The following is a 17,260-nucleotide window of genomic DNA, read 5'->3' on the forward strand; positions in this document are numbered from 1 at the left end:
GCTTCTCACTTCAGATCTGCTTTTAAGGTTGCCTGCTATTCCCAAATAGCCTCCTAGTTCATGTTTGCTAAGTTGATGCCTCCTCCTGCTCCAAGGAGTGCCAACAACCCCACAAATTATTACAGTAATAAAGACACTGGCTGTGCTACATTCGCACTGTTATAAAGCACAGCCTTCTCAGTAGGAGTCTGTGGGGACGGTACAGAAAGGTGAGGAGTTATGCAGCAGGATTCACACCCTGATTAAGGAGAAAATGCATCTCTCCACATTTCTAGCATTACAGGTTTAGGTTTCAATTTTCTGCAATCAAATCTCGTTCCTTATTCACTCATTACCCTCAGTCCAAGCACATGCATAGTTACTGATCACTCACCATCCTTTAATACACTTTAAATTCTTATCTACAAACCACACTCCTGTGTTTCAGTACTTACCTATTCTGGTCTCTTATTTCTTTGCAGGTAGCTCAGACTCCTTTCAATGCTCTAACTTCATGAGGTGGAGCCATCCTGAATCCTCTGCAGCCAGGAGCACCTTGCTGATCCACTCCAAACCCTTCCTGAAATTTAAGTTGAAATCTTTACATAGCTCTGGTTTGATAGGACAGAGCGTGCATAGCACCTGGCACTGTGGGACTGTATTACTAGTGCAGGGTGGAGCATACAGTTTAACAACATCCAACTTCGGCTTTTGACTGTACAACCTAAGTAACCTTCTTCTAACCCTGCCAGTTTGTGTGCAATTTCCTTATGTTAAGGCACATCTAGTAATTGCACCTGTAACAGTTCCCTATCATGCACTGACAGCAAGGCGTGAGCAATAATGAATTAATACCTGAGTTTCACTTCTAGTGTCATTAACCAGCAGAAGTAGAAGGCTCTTCTGTCAGAGCTGGGACCAAACTGCTCACCTGAACGAAGGAGGATTCCAGCCCAGTGCATGCACTCACCTTTTTCCCCCCGCAGATTTAGCTACACACTGCTCACATAAGTCACTTCATCAACGCTCTACTGCCATTCAGGGTTTTGTCAGTGTACGGTAACTGGTGATGTGGTTTCTCAGCTACTTTTTCATGCTTTTTCTTGCTTATTCAAAAGAGAAATCTCCAGGTGTAAACATAGAGGCCCAGATAAGGTGAGAACTGACATCTTTCTGAAGCACCAAGTGAAAAAGGAAGGGTCATAACTATTGCTTCCTAAAGTGGTTGTGCTAAAGAGCTTTCTAACCCATTCTGCATATATTACAAGCTTGCCTCTTTGACAGAAGAAAAATCCCTTGACAGGATTTGCGTGTAATTAGCGGGTTTATTCATTTAACAGGTCTAATTCAGAGATCAGCAACGTGTGAAAAAATGCACCAGGTTTCAAATCTGCATGGAGCACAAGCAGCTTAGACCAATACCTTACGAAAGGACAAATTTGTGTGAAGGAGGCACTTACCATGTGCTGAGCCTGGGCTGGTAAATTTGGTATTTATAGCAAAGCTCCACTTAAGAAGGGTTTGACAGAGGAGATAAATCTCCTAAGGGGAAACAGTTGCCAATGGTCCAACAAAGCCAGGATGTTTTCATTGCACCAGTTATTGATTTTGCAGGGAGGTTTGTTCCAGTAGTCAGCTGTGCCTGCATTTGCTTTCAGACCCCATCTGCTGAGCTGACTGCAGGGCCTGGAGAATCCGAAACTGAGGTTGGGTCCAAATTCACCCCAGTCCGGGAGGTATAGGTCCATGCTCATTTGGATACTCTGCAAAACACATCTGGATCCAAACGTACTCACAGATAACAGAAGTTCAATATTCTTCCTATTTTGAACATGAGCAAGCTAGCATGACTGTGGGCCCTATTCCCCTGGCAGATTGTAGCTTTAGCCTTTTGCACCAGGGCTGTTCTCATCAGGAGACTTACTACATTGAACAAGACCCGTTATTTTCCTCCCATCAACAGTTTGTTACAGTAAAGATGCCAAAATACCCTTCTTTCCCATGAGGGGTGTTTAGCATTTTTAACATTGCAGTTTCCCTAGTCTTTACACAAGGCAAGTTATTTTACAAGTGTCTGTTTAACAGATGAGCCTTTCTAGTTTAAAAAAAACACATTGATCAATAGACACTATAGGAGCCCAGCTTTCCCATAAGCAGTCCTCTGTGTGCTAAATCCTTTCATAGCTATTACTCATGCTAGGCCTGGACAGATCTAACATCTCGCAACTCAAACATCCCAGTTCTGGCTTTACTCATCACAGCGCAGTCTCAGATCTCGTCCTCTAAGGGCAGAGCACTGTTGTACAGATTTATTTAGCAATATAATACATCATCCTCATACTTTAGCATTTTATAGTATTGTATTTCATAACAGCAGCTTCTGAAATAAATTTTCTCCAACCTAAAATTGCAGATGTTAAAATCCAGCATTTAGGTAAATAATAGCAGTACCCTGCAGCATCACCAGCTTTAAATGTGCCATTTCCATCTCACGAATTCAAAGCCTTTGAAGATATAAAATTGACTAACAGCCGCAACACCCACAATAGCCACACTGGGGCACTGCTGCACACAGGAAAAATTTACAGCCAGTTATTTTAATTTTCTGTGCGACTACATGTGAATCTGAAATTGATCTTCTCTTTACAAACCAGCCATTATGGAAAAAAGAAATGGCTAGCAAAGACTGCCTAAAACAGTCCCTCTCTCATGGGTGTCTTAATTTCCTTTTTCCTGCCCAATGATGCAATAACACTGTGCTCCCCACCCCCCCTTTCTAAGGATGCTGCTCTGGCAGCTACTACACAGAGCAACAGAACAGCAATAGTGACAGAAGCACTGAACAATCTCTTGCCAAACCTGGGAAAAGGGAATTTTCTCTTAAGCTTTGAGAAAATAAGCATCCATATGGAATGAGACAGATTCTTTCATCTCTTGCAGCCTTCCCTTCCCTGTCTACTCAAACCAGCAGAGGCCATGCAGCAACCTGAACAAAATAAAGGGGTTTGGAAATACATGTATTTGCCCATAATTCTCTTTCTTATGGTCATCTATTCTCACATAGCTAGAAACCCCCTGAAATCACATTCCCTAATGCTAAGTGTAGTTATCAAAAACTTTTAGTCACACCTTGTATGAGTGCTATTAATGAAGCCAAAACAAATACAGCAGTTAATTTTGACTAGGGTTTTAATACATGACATCCCACTCACACCAGAATTCCTTCTGCTAGTGTTGTATGAAAAAGTCTAAAATATCACAGCCTCTTACAATACATTCACTATAATGATCTAGTGTGCAGCTTCTCTTCCCTCCCAAGCACCAGGGTTCAGGGACAGTTGTTCCTGACTTGCATCCTGTTGTGCTGTTTCATCTTACCATAGCAAACAGATCAAGATGGAGGTTAAAGTCACTTTCAACACTTAACTCTGCCCCAGCCTCTCTGTACCAGGTACTCACTGAATTCTGAGTAACAGTGCAGAGACTGACAAGCAGACATTTGTAACGGTCTATGGCAAAGGTTAATCACAGCACTTGTTGTCAGGATACCATACATCTTTGCCAAATTAAGCCAGTCCTCTGAGCTTTTTCTTTCACCTGTAGAATTGTAATTGACCTAGTGGTTAAAAATCTGTTTAGTCCCCCCTTCCACATAACCAAACACATCCTTGAAGGCCAATTCTTGATAGCAACCACATACATGCATGCAACCCAACGTTTTGTCTACTTGTCACACAGCAATTTAAGTTCCCAAATCTCCCCCCCGGGCACAGTGACAGCAATCTAACTCTTACTCCTTGCAAGACAGCTTTAAGCAGGCCATGCTTATGCAGAGGTAGGGAGCACTGTTCCTCAGCCTCCACAAGAATAACAAAGCCACACTTGGTTAAATTGTTTGATGCTTTTATTTATCACATGTAAAAACACTACTATTTCTGTTTGCAGGCACCTTTTGCTGCACTGCAAGTTACACAGCTCCAAACATTGAAGAGTGAACAGGCAGAGAAGGGAATTAAATGTTTATGCCCAGAGTCACAAGGTCATAGTTCCAGAGTGTTTAATACACACAACCCCACAGGGACTCATCTACAAAAGCAGTAAAGCACTTGAGCAACAAATCAGAGCTGGTGAAAACACTGGGTGAAGGAATCATCTAGGGGGAAGAGGACCTGCAAAATGGTCTTTTTCCTTCAGCTGCCCTTTTCTTTCTAGTACAGTTAACTGATCTAAGTAGGTGACTAGTGCTTTAAACCAGAACAGGCATTGTTTGGCCCACATAGCTTAGTTGACACGGGGGTTCCTGAAGTTTCTTCCAGCGAAGCGCGCCTTGCTGCCAAGCTCCTCTTCAATTCTGATGAACAGGGAGAAAATGCTGGGTGTGAGCAGACAGTATGATATTGCTGTACTAGTTCAGCTGCTGGCTTTGTGCTAAAACATTTGGTCTACCTGGTACTGAAAGTACCACCGCTTGAAGGCACAATTCAGCTCCCTCCAAGCAGCTTCAGTTATCATGCATATTTAACCACACTAGTAAGCATCACTCATTATGTAACTTTGCTCAAACATTTTAAATGTCAGTCCAAAGGAGCTGCATCATGCAGCTAGAAGGACAATGCACCTCGGCAACTTAACATCACAAGATGAGGCTCTCCTTTAGTATGCCTCAGTTACCCATTCAACTCATCATTTACCACCCTACAGTCAGCTCTGCAAGCACAGCACCAGCCTAAATGCATCCAGCATCAGCTGATGTCCTTAATCTGCAATGAACTTCTGAGATACAGAAGAGCAAGCTGGGTCCAGAATGCATTAATGGATCATCCATTGTGTCAGGCTTAACCCTCAACCCCTTTCCCCTCAAGAACCTCACCTCAGCAGCTGGTTGTACTTGGCTAAACGCTCAGATCGGCAAGGGGCACCAGTCTTGATCTAAAAAGGACAAGAAGTTAGTGAGGAAATAGGACCCTGTCCTATAGCACAAGGCTAGATGCCAACATGAAGCTCTCTTGTTCTATTAGTTAACTAAGATCAATCACAGACTTGATCTCAGCCTTAAGCTCTGTACATCCGTATACTCAACAGGCTGGGGCTTGGGAACAACATAAGATACATTAATTTGCCAACAACTTCAGTATCAGGAAATCCTGACACACCCATTGGAGTTGACTAAGATACTTGATTGGTGACAAAAGGTCAGTTTACATAAGATCACATGTTCCCTTGTCAAATTGCCAGACAAATCCGCTTCCTATATACAGTAATAGCAAGCCTTCTATGTCTTTAGTCAAAGTAGACCCCACCTGCTGTGCAGCATGGCTTCACCACACTATCAAATCAAGCAAAAGGGAAAGCTACAGCAGCTCCAGATACCAACCTGACCAGTGCAGAGACCGACCACCAGATCAGCAATGAAGGTATCTTCAGTCTCTCCAGAACGGTGACTCACCATCACGCCCCAGCCATTCGATTGGGCAAGCTTGCAGCTAGAAGAGATGCACAGATAAAGCCTCACACCACACCCCTACTTGTTTAGCAGCCTCTTAGTGATGCTGCCAAGTGCCAGGTATTCCTTGCTTTGGAAAGATGAACTGCCCTTTGGTGCACTTTAGGGTTGGATCCCAAGAAAACCATTAAGGAGCTGCTTTTACACATGCTTGGACCCAGTGATGTCTAATGTGCCTACATGACTTTGAGGCCATAAAGGTACAGGTTTACTTGCCTATATCCTCTACTACTTGATGATGTTATAGCCCCTCTACAGATGTCCCATCAACAGGTATCTACTCCACTGGCACTCTTCTACATCTCTCCATTACATACTCCCCTCCTTGTTCCTTGGAGGCTCCCCCTTCCTGGCAGAGCTAAGAATGGAGAGCAACTTACGCTTGCAAGGACTCTGTTACAGAGCCAATCTGGTTGACCTTGAGCAGAAGGCAGTTACAGGATTTCTCCTCCACAGCTTTGGCAATGCGCTTTGGGTTGGTCACAGTCAGGTCATCACCAACCACCTGGATACCAACACTGCCAGTGAACTTCTTCCAGGCAGCCCAGTCATCCTGGTCAAATGGGTCTTCAATGGACACCACTAGAGAGAGACAAAAGGAGCTTTAAGACAATACCAACCTGAAAAGGTTGGGCTGCAGCACTTTGGTACCACTGCTTTCAAACAGGTATTACCCACCTGCAAGAACAGGCCTAAGACTCCTAGAATGCTAGTGGTTTGTTCTATTCCATTCTCAGCCCTCTTATAAGGGAGGCTGCATCCTACTTTCAGCAACCACCCCCCACCTCTACTACTATTCTGCTTCCTGTAGAGCAAGGAACGACTTACCGGGGTAGTTCTTGACAAAGCCCTTGTATAGGTCAGCCAGTTGGTCAGGAGAAATGTATCTGCTGGGATCATCAGGGGATTTGAAGTCCAGGTCATACTTTCCATCACGGTAGAACTCTGAGGCAGCCACATCCATACCAATGACAACCTTGTCAGAGTAGCCAGCCTTGCCGATAGCAGTCTTCAGCAGCTCCAGAGCTGAAACATGGCAAAATATTTGCAAGTTCCTACCTGATGTGGTAACTCAAAACTATCCCGTTACCAACAATAGGACATATACTTGGCCAGAAATCCCATTGCCCCCTAAGGAAAACCTAGCAACTGCATTAAGAGAAAGTTCTTAAAACTCAGCCACTTCTGAACAGAGTGGAACAGGATACCACTTTTAGCTTGTAATACCCTTGAGACACCAAGAGGGATTCTGAATCTCTACAGGCAGGACTGCATCCTCCTTCAGCTGTATGCATGTGGGCAGGAAGCAGTGACTGCATTTGAATCCTTTTTAGCTCCAGATCAGGTATTGATTGTATCAGAGGTATGCACACAGACCCTGACAGGCATGTCATACACTGCCTGCTACTGCACAGGGCACCCTCTACCTGTTCTTCACTTACACATTTATGAAGGGCAAAGGGAACAGTACAGCTCCATAAGAGTCTCTGGACACTGTCCACTATGCTGCCCTGTTTGGCAGAGTCCAAGGAGAAAAGTTCAGTAGGGTCAAGAGAAATAAGACCTTAAGCTTCTCTGACTTAAGGCCAAGCAGTAGCTGGGTCAGCCAGGTTATTTACAGCAGCAAGCTTAGATCAGGTCTTTTAGATATTAAGGGAGTACAAACTGCAAAAACAGCTGCCACCAGCAACACTGAGATCCAAGCACTCCTTGGACTGGAGTGGTCATCCAAGATCATCTTCATTGATATCTGCTGGGCTACAGACCTAGCACAAGCTATATGTGCCTGTGGGATTCAGAACCCTCCCGATTTCTGTGTTGGCTCAGTGTCAGCCGAGGCAATGTAGTTCAGAGGCCACCTTCAGCAATAACACAACAGGCAGCTTTCAGTATGCAAGCAACTCTGATAATAAAATCCTAGTACTCTAGTGGCCTACCAGCTGCTCCATTCCTGAGAACCTGGCAGAAAAAGCGCCCTTCTGGTACAGATAGTTTTTGTATAAACAGGCAAAAGTTTCACCTTCCACATGAGACAGACTGCCCCCCCGCAGGCTTGTGCTGCCCCCCCGCCCTAACAGTTCTGTTCAAATATCACAACTCCCCAGCTTGGCCTTCACGTACTCCCACATATTACTAGGCATAGTTCAAACTGTTTTCTTTGTCAGCAGAAAAACAACTCCAGTGAACTGACTGTTGACTTCTGGGTAGCCTGCAAACGCATGCAGACATCCCAGCCTCTCCCTCTTTTCAAACGGAAGGTGGCAAGTTTCCCTTAAGCTGCTGCAGGAATGACATAGTGAAGAGGCACTGAAGTCAAAGTCATCCTGTCAAGCTGCATAAACTGATGTCCAAGGGAGCATCTCCACAGAAAAGGAACCACACCAGTATACAATCTTAGAAAAAAATTTGTCAGGACAGAAGCAAGAAACAGCAGCAAGTCCTATAACCTACTGGTCCCACTTTCTATCCATACTAGGCAAGTATGGTCTTAAATCTCTGGCTAAGAGTTATACTTCCTACACACTTGGCTAATTTTACCTTCTTTATTTTCCAGGATGTTGGGGGCAAAGCCACCCTCATCACCCACGTTGGTTGCATCTTTGCCATACTTCTCCTTGATGACATTCTTTAGATTGTGGTAGACCTCTGCACCAATGCGCATTGCCTCCTTGAAGCTGTCAGCACCCACAGGGAGGATCATGAACTCCTGCATAGCCAGCTTATTGCCAGCATGGGAGCCTCCATTGATCACATTGAAAGCCTTGGAGTGACCAAAAAGAAAAGCCAAGTTAGAATGATTCAAGGTAAACGGATGGTGGCAGAAGACTCAGCCCTCAAGGAAACTTGACCCAAAACCACAGGACATCATGATGCACACAGTCAGATCATGTCTTTAGCTAACACTGCCAAGAGACTTACAGGAACTGGTAGAATGACTTCTGCATTTCCAGCAAGGTCAGCAATGTGGCGGTACAAGGGGACACCCTTCTCAGCAGCACCGGCTTTGCACACAGCCAGAGATACTCCCAAGATGGCATTGGCACCAAATTTGGCTGAAATAGGAAGGAGAAATTATTGTTTAGAGAAACACTACATCTTCCTAAAGAGGCTCAGCAATACTATCATGGTCTTGGTTACAGAAATGCATACCATGAGCCATGCACTGCCTATTGTTTCCGATGAGGTAAATTACACCTCTATCAGAGAAGCTGTATCTTTTCACATCTCACTGCAACACAAATGCCACTTACATTTGTTCTCCGATCCATCCATTTCCAGCATCAGTTTGTCAATTTTTTCTTGCTCCACAACATTGACATTCTGCAGAAAGAAGCAAGTGAAACACTGAGGCCAAAGACAACTCTAAGAACTCACCTACCCATTTTATCTTTATTTCCTACTTTATATCCCTTCAACTGGGAAAATGCTTTCATCTCTTGACCTCTCACTTCACTACTTTCATCTGCCAGGCACCAGGAAACTGCTTAAATGGAATTACCAACAGCAGAACTGAGACTAGTTCTTGTGATCATGAGACAGCAGCATCTTCTGGTCACTTCCAACAGACCACAGCTGCCAGGTTAAGCTAGAGATATCAAGAACTTTGTTTTGTTCTTTGCATTCAGACAGAGCTGTAAAGCTGTCCTGTCTCAAATTCTGGATTATGAAGACATTTACATTGCTGTCAGCCTGGCATGGAAAAAAGTCCCAGTTTATGCTCCCTGCCCCTTTATTAAAAACTCAGAAGACCAGCTTGCTCAGAATATGCACCAATTCGTAACTTAGTTCATAAGTTTTGGATTTCTGATTTGGATCAGAAACATGGAATCATTTTATGCATTATCCATCTCATCTCAGCCTTTCTAGCTAGGGCTTAATGCCCAAAGGGTTTAGGAAACTCATTCAAGCTGACTTTACCACAATCCCCTATGATTCCCCTTCAAATTAACTAGCCTGAACTAAACCCAGTCCCTCCCCACCACTCAACCACCCTTTTAAGTACAATACAGCTTGTATCTTAACTGCATATTCCACTGAGGTTCCCAGGTGCTCAAGTGTTGCTGCAGACAGCAACATTAGGCTGCCAAAGATTGTTCTGATTAAGTGTTAGATATGCAGTCATTAAAGAAAGCAATTACTATAGGTCAGTTTTTTCTCATGCACTCCAGTACACACTAACAACTCCTGTGTAATACACACTTCCTGCAACTGTCTCTAGAGGCACAGCCCATCAGCTAGGATACACCAGACTGGCATTAACTGATGTTAGTGAAAGACAGATTGCTCCTACCTTGCTAATCAGTGCAGGTGCAATTGTTTTATTGACGTGCTCAACAGCTTTTGAGACACCTGGAAGGAACAAGCAAATCGGACACTGGTTAACCAAACTGGCTATGCAGGCATTAGTAGGTGATCTCAGTAACAACTCAATCCCAAGAACACCATCTCATGCTATCAAACCCCAGTCAAACCTGAGTTTACTGCCAAATCTCAACACTTAGAGGTCACCTCTGGTGAGTGAAGTCACATGAAATAAGCATCATGTAGGAAAGCCTGCTGCAATGTTAGTTTGCAAGACCATGCACTGGAGAAGTCTGTCCAAGTGACAAGGTTGCACTGAAAGCACATCCATTACCTGTGTACACAATGCTGTCGCCAGGAACTCGTTAACATATTTAACAGCTCTGGATACACCTGACAGAAGTGAAATGGACAAGAGAATCAAGGAAGAGATGAAGGCTCGCAGCAGAAGACAGTCATGCAAGGAAAAGAAAAGGACACAAACATGCAAACAGACCTACAGGTTAGCAAGTGTCTGATACAAAGCTGTAGACCATAAACAAAAGGGTTCATAGGGTAGAAGTTCCTGCATCAGCCAGCCAGGCTATATTTACTCTTTCCACCCAGATTCCATACTGTTGCAAACTCAGCAGTGGACCCAAGCCTTGAGTGGCTGAATGACAGCATCTAGAAGAGGTTTTAGGATAGGTTACTCCTACCCATTCATAGAATGGATAAGCAAGCAGAGAGAAAAAAAGGTTTCCTTGGAAGTTAAGCATGCAGCAGCTCAGGCATTTTATTTAGCTATCATTTTGTGACACTGCTAAAGCATTACATTAGCAGATGCGATTTACAATTGATACTAAGCCACAAAGTATATTCTGTGTCTATACCTGGATGCAGGCATGAAAGTTGATGCATGCAGTTCCTTTGGACAGGGAGGAAAGAGTGTGAACACAGCACCTCTCCTTTTTATTTTTGTGGCCCCAACATTACATTAACCAGGAGTTTCAGAATGAGCCTGCTTCCTCCCCATAAGCAGAGACCATCACTAGCCAGCTACCAACATTAGCCTAAGGAACATCATTATCCCTGGATAGTGTTTAAAGATCTCCAAAGACCTAAACTTCAAGACCTAGTGAATGCTATTTAAGTGCACCCTGAACCACATTAACTGCCTTTTGAATGGTCTAAGTCTGAAGACTTAGATTAGGAAAGGCCTTCCAGTTATCTGGATGGATGCTTCTTCCAGTAGCTCCCCACATTTGGTACTTGTTTTTTCTTAACTCACATTATTTCCTGGCTGATATAAACCTTCAGCTATGACAGCCCATTGTGGAAGCTTGGACTATTATCAGGTTAACTACCCATGAAGAATGATCTGCAGGATCATATTAACAGGTCTAGGCACGCGCACATTTAGCTCACTGAGGTAAGTACACATTTACCCTTCCTAAAGAAAAGTGGCAGTGTCCTAGATAGATAGCATAACCTCTTCAACTCTTCAGGATATTCAGCCATCTGAGAGCTTATTCTTTACTGGAGTAATGGCTGTCATGAACCTTCTCAGCCAAGCTCTCCTGCAGTTCAGTAGTTATCTATTCTAACAGCTCTTTCTCAGGAACAAAATAGTCTCTTCTCACCTGACTAGCAAGAAAGGTTTGAGCAAAGACAAGTAATTCTCTGTTCCAGTCAGACTCAAAAGGCAAACTGATTGAATGTTCTTGTGACAGGCCATCAATACCTTCACAGCAGGCAGTTAAAAAAGCAGCCCTACTGTCCACGTTTCCAGAGTAGCTGTAAAAGTTATTACTAGGATGTTTATTAGGTAATGACATCTTGTACATGGCTATTTGCTTTCTCCCATACTTGTTTTCAAGCCAATTTGGTGACTGCTGTCTCTCATCTGCTTTTAGGACATAAACAGTCAGTCCCCAAGCAATGAAAGTATTCAGCCACTAACGCAAATTCAAAGGTTTACCTTTTCCCATGTAGCGTGTCTTATCATTGTCACGAAGTTCCAAAGCTTCATAGATTCCAGTTGAGGCACCACTGGGAACAGCAGCTCTGAAGAGACCTGATAACAGATAGGACTGTCTTAGCACATTCAGACCCACAAAGAATCCTCCACCCATACACCATCCCAACCTACCATCCCCAAAACACATCTCTGCTCAAACAGTGGTCCTCAGAGCTGCCTGCTCCATTACAGTGTCATCAATTCAAGTGTCTCCCTCATACTGATGAGCAGCAAGTTCTGGCTCACTCACAGGAACATGCCCTTTTCCACAGTGTGCATTTCAAGCTTCTAAGTCTGGGAAAGCCATCCATTCCTTTTCCAAGGAGGGATTCCCCTTAAGGATAAGGGCAACTGCCAAGGCTGACCTCATAGCTTCATTCAGAGAATCTGTTTTGGGGCCCAGACTGGCAGGTGAGCTAAAGTCCTTATGAGATGTGTCATACAAAGACAGTTAAGAGCCTGTTTTTTGCTAGTCCAAACTCCTCACAATAGCACAGCCATCCATCCAGACAGCTCATTCCTCCCACCAAAGATGCTGAGCCTTAACAGAAAATTGGTACATTGGAGTTTGTTCTGCCTTTAGTTCAAGATGCCAACTGCAATCTTCAGTCTTTCCCTCATCCCCCTACAGCAAAGAGCTTAGTGGGGGCAATCTAACTAAATGACTACATTCATCTCTTGAGGCAGAAAGATCAGCTATTTAGTTAGTGTATTATATCTATTGTGCTTGCTCATTCCACCAAGGCACACTGGTATGTGTTTGTACAATGCAGTTGTCAGATCCTATCAGATATGGGATGAACAACAAAAAGTAAAGGAAAGCCCTAAAAACAGAAAAAATAAGATGCTATATGTGCAAACCCAATAGTCAAGTTGTTTAATCATGCCTGAGTACCTATGCAGACAAGAAACTCTTACCTGAGATTCAACTCTGCAGCAGCAGACTGTTTCATTACATGAAGTGATTGATAGACAAATTGAGAATTAAGCTGCCTCAAGTGCAATCAGAGAGGGCTTAGTGAAAAGGCAAGCTAAGTCCATTAGCAGCCACTTAAGGATAGGAATGAAGGCTTTAACTCTGGGTTTGTCTGAAACACATTCAAGGCCATCCCAGTTTAAGCTCAGGGACAAAAGGAGGAAGGCAGGTGGCTGTGTTAGTCGAAACATTTGCACAATACAGATCACAAGAAGCAGCACACCAAGACGACCCTTCACTAACCAGGCAAATATCTTGAGATCTGCAAATTCAACCCAAAAGAATGAGATAGAGGGTTTTACTGCAACTCCTATGGCAAGCTCAACAGCATGATTATATATATTAAACACGGAGGAAGCGGTAAGCACTATTCCAGGGCTAGAACAGGACAGTTTTTATACTTTTATAAGAATTCATTCTATTGTAAAACAGCCTCTCCAGTTCTATCAGATCAGGAAAGGAACGAACATCTACAGCTAAGGACTCACCTTTGTTGGTATAGAGGTCTACCTCAACAGTGGGATTCCCACGGGAATCAAAGATTTCACGGGCATGGATCTTGAGAATAGACATCTTGAACACCTGCCAAAAAGTTCAGCATTAAGGAGTTATAGCCTGTAGTACCATTTACAATCATAAGAACAGTTAAAGTCACTTCACACTTATCAAGTACCAAAAGTTCCCAGTTGAAGCTAAGAGTCAGGTTCATATGCCAGAGGACTGGAATCTCAGACCAGATGGTAAGAACTGTCTAGACAGACTCAGAGCCTTGTTTTCAGAGAAATCCAAGCAAATGCCATCTCTCAGTATGTAAGAGCAGCCAAGCAATCCTAATACAGAATTCTTTCCAGCTAGTTAGAATTCTTTTTACAAAAGACTTGAGGGCAGCAGCTCTTGATACATGCAGTACAGCAGCTGTTCAGAGACAAACGTAGCCTATCTTGAAACAGGCAGTCAGGGCTCTAATCAAGAATTAGATTAAGGCAGTTGCTCCCTTTCGTGAGAAGAGTAGCTACAAGGATAGCCTACCACTCCTCCTAGAAGGAAGGAAAATGGCCATAATCCTTTGAACACTTATTTCTGTTCTCTCATAAGTTTTTCCTTACAAAAAACAGTAAGGAAGGCCATATGTAAACCTAGCAATATTTAAAAAAAAATCAGCTTATACAAATGTCTGTAAGCCATGGACTGGTATGAGAACTAGCACATCTACAGAGAAGAAAGCTGAGCCTCAGAAGTAGAAATATCTGGAAGCTGGCTTTTTGGCAAGCCAATGTGGGTGGTAACTCTGTATACAGGAACAGTCACGCATCTCCCTGCAGTTACCAAAAAGTTAAGAAAACAGGCTCTTAGAAATAGTGGGGGGAAATGTCGCTTCATATGTTTTCTTCCTCCACTGCAAAAATTTTCCCTTCTCAAGTTCCTGCTTACTATCTCTATTAAAGGCACAGGCAGACATCTGGTTTGTCCCTCTGGGTTCAAAGGGCCCCTTCCAGCTGCTTCTGCCTCAGCAGCAGATCATCCGAGGCAGCCAAAGTATTTTAAGATATTGCTTGCTCTACTGTAAGATCCAAACAGGTGATATGACTGCCCTAAGCAAGGCAATGTGGCTCAAGCTGCCGCTCTGTGCTGCCGCTACTTAATTTTAACCAGTGAGTAAGCTAGAAATAAATCCCTGCAACTCCCCAGTTATCAGTCCCAGCCACGCTCATATGCACATATCCCTCTGCACTTGCACTGAGTAATGGCTGATACCAAGAATCACTGTTTATCTGAAAAGGGCTTTTAAAGCTGTATCGTCTGGCCCCTGCTATGCCTTACTTTCATTTTCAGAACCACGGCTTTACAAAAAAATTAGGTGCCCCATTCTTTGAATTAACAGCCATCTCACAAGGAAGTCCTCATGCAACACAAGAGCTGTTTGTTCGCCTTCACAAAGAAGGTGGCACTCTACGAATACACACTGCAAGAGCTTCCACCACAAACGCCCCCCAGGTTTGGCAAAGCACATTACTCAATCGTCCTTGATAAATGACCTCCCCATCAGTGCCTCCCTGTTCTTTACAGTTTGCAGCACTGCATCATTTCAGAGATTCTTCACATCAGTTTTTTTTTTTTAAACCCATTTTGCAAGCCCCCTCACTGCTGTTTTCAAGAAATGATTTTCCCACTGGGCTATTTCTGGGTTAAAAAAAATTGATGCTGTTTATCTCATCACAAGCTGAACATAAGTATTCTGCCTCAATCTATTCAGCCAGCTCAGCAAGAAAGTGAGAGGTAGCCCACACATAGCATAGGTCTGACTGTTAAAAACAGTAGCTGGACACAAGCGTGACACAAACTAGATCATCACTAGTGATACCTGTTCCAGACCTTTGTACTTATCGATGGAACTAGCCAAGCAAACACCAGAGTGGAATTTTGTGCACGTATTCCCTCAAACCTTGTTGTGTGCTGTAACCTGCTGCCAAGGCCAGTGTCCCCCTTTAGCAGAGGTACCACACACCCCAGCTTCCCCGGCCTTCCTAGAAGCACATATATGAAGTTGCTGCCCACTTCAAGTCTAAGTTACAGCCCAAGACAGCACTGCCAATTCAAGTGTTACCTCCTCTATCAACTGAAATTCGAGAAAGCCCCCCTCACTCCCTACTTGATCCTGTGCTCTGCACAGGGAATCTAACACTCCCACTACAGTGCAGACTACGCCAACCTAAACTAAAATGATTTACAGAGATTTAGCTCACAGCTAACTTTATTATCAAGAGTTCTACTCATGTGAACTACTTTGCAGCCACATTTCTCTGAAATCAAGACAGGGCTGAGACAGTACTGCAAGAATCTAAATGGGAATAAAACACTCCTGCTTGTTAGGCCTTGAGCTGACTGGACTAGTTCCTAACATAAAGATGGAGCACGTGTGGACCAACACAGGCACCTTTTGGTCATATTCCCCTGGTTTTCCGAGGAGTGTTAATTCGCCCCGGTGCTCTGCAAGCTGATGCCACGTGTTTTAAATAACGCTTGGCATGGAATGAGTCAGGGACACGTTGAGCCACTTTCTCCTTTTTAGCAAGATGGAGGCCTGAAACCGCGCTGGCTCAGCCCGTGGGCCTGGATGAGAAGCATCGCTACTTCCTGCCGGGCTGAGCGGCGGCCCTGCCCCGTGACTCAGCGGCAAGTAACGGACCCGGGGAGGGCCAGGCGCTCCCCGCAGCCCAGCACGCGGCCAGCGGCGAAGGGGCGGTTCTCCCCGCGCTTCTCCGCGCGCCAGGCAGCCGGCTCCCCCCGCGCTGCTCGACACCCAGCGCTCCGTTACTTCCGCGGCGAGAGCCGCTGCGCGCTGACGCACACCGCTAAACGTTTGGGCAGCGGGGTTGAAGGCCATCCCGCGCCCTAACGGCGGAAGGTCCGGACCGCGCCGCGCCGTCCAGCGGCGGCTGCTTAATGATTAAAGAGACGTTAAGTCGCGCCGCTGAAAGGGGCCCCGATCCGCTGCCCGACCCCTCCCCCCCCCTCCAACCGCCACGAGGCGGCCTAGTGCGCCCGCCCGGCCCACACGAGCCCCGGGGCCGTCCGGGCCGGGCCGGGCCCCGCCGCGCCCCACGGGGGACAAGGGCGGCGGGACGGCGCCGGCCCCGCGGGCGCCCCGGGAGGCCGAAGGAGGGATGGAGCGGGCCGGGCCGGGCCGGGCGCCGCAGCCTCCCCACTCACCTGCTGCACCGGCACCGCCTTGCCACCGACTGGGGAGGGGCGGCCGCGCGCGCGCGCGGCTATAGGCCACCCCGCGCCCACGCCCCGCCCCCCTCCCGCCTCCCCATTGGCCGGCCCGGAGCTCGCCGGCCTCCCATTGGCCGCCACCGCCTCGCCCCAGACGCGGCGCGGGACGCGTGCGCTACGTGCCGCAGCAGCCCCGCGCTGCCTGCCGGCCCTGACTCATGGAAAATCCCACTGAGGGGCGGGGCGGGGCGGGGCGGAGGAGGCGGGGCGCGGAATAGGGGCGTGGCTTGCCGCCGGCCCCGCCGCCGCGGCCATGCGTGCGATGAGCGCGGCGGCCATGCGTGCGATGAGCGCGGCAGGCCTCAGCGGGCAGGCGGGAGCCACGCATTTATAGCGGGCAGGTGCAAAACCAGTAACTAAAAGGGACGAGAAGAAGACACGCCGACAGGCAGGAGGGGCGCCGGCCAGTGCAGCACTGCACACACGCAGAGTCTCCGTCCCTGGAAAGTAACGCGCAGCTTTTCCGCTCCCCCAGAGCTGCACATCCGAGTGCACGTGCACCACCGAACTGCACCGAGCTGCTGGCAGCGCCGCCCCGCTGCCCGGGCGCTGACGCCTGTGCTGGCCGCCGCTCCACCGGGTCGTGCACCCGCAGGAGAGGAGGCAGCTCTGGGCCTGCACCGTGACCGGAGCTGGCACGGCTCATGGGTTGAGATAATTTTTCCCGGGTCAGCAGATTTTTTTTTAAAACTGCGCTGTACCATGCATATTAAAATAAAAGTCA

General features: G+C 46.1%; 1 protein-coding gene across 1 annotated transcript; it reads right to left on the minus strand.

Moving 5' to 3' along the window:
• Positions 1-3,865: 3,865 nt before the first annotated feature.
• ENO1 (enolase 1) lies at positions 3,866-16,548 on the minus strand. The gene is made up of 12 exons (XM_067310971.1): positions 16,471-16,548; positions 13,248-13,341; positions 11,745-11,840; positions 9,774-9,832; positions 8,734-8,803; positions 8,402-8,535; positions 8,021-8,243; positions 6,311-6,508; positions 5,863-6,064; positions 5,354-5,462; positions 4,850-4,908; positions 3,866-4,330 (listed from the first exon to the last, which is right to left on the minus strand). The coding sequence occupies exons 2-12, from the start codon at positions 13,330-13,332 to the stop codon at positions 4,261-4,263; spliced, it is 1,305 nt and encodes a 434-aa protein (XP_067167072.1). The 5' UTR covers positions 13,333-13,341; positions 16,471-16,548; the 3' UTR covers positions 3,866-4,260.
• Between the last annotated feature and the right edge of the window lie 712 nt (positions 16,549-17,260).

Source organism: Apteryx mantelli, chromosome 26 (assembly GCF_036417845.1).
Source record: "Apteryx mantelli isolate bAptMan1 chromosome 26, bAptMan1.hap1, whole genome shotgun sequence".
In the NCBI taxonomy this organism is placed as follows: Eukaryota; Metazoa; Chordata; class Aves; order Apterygiformes; family Apterygidae; genus Apteryx; species Apteryx mantelli.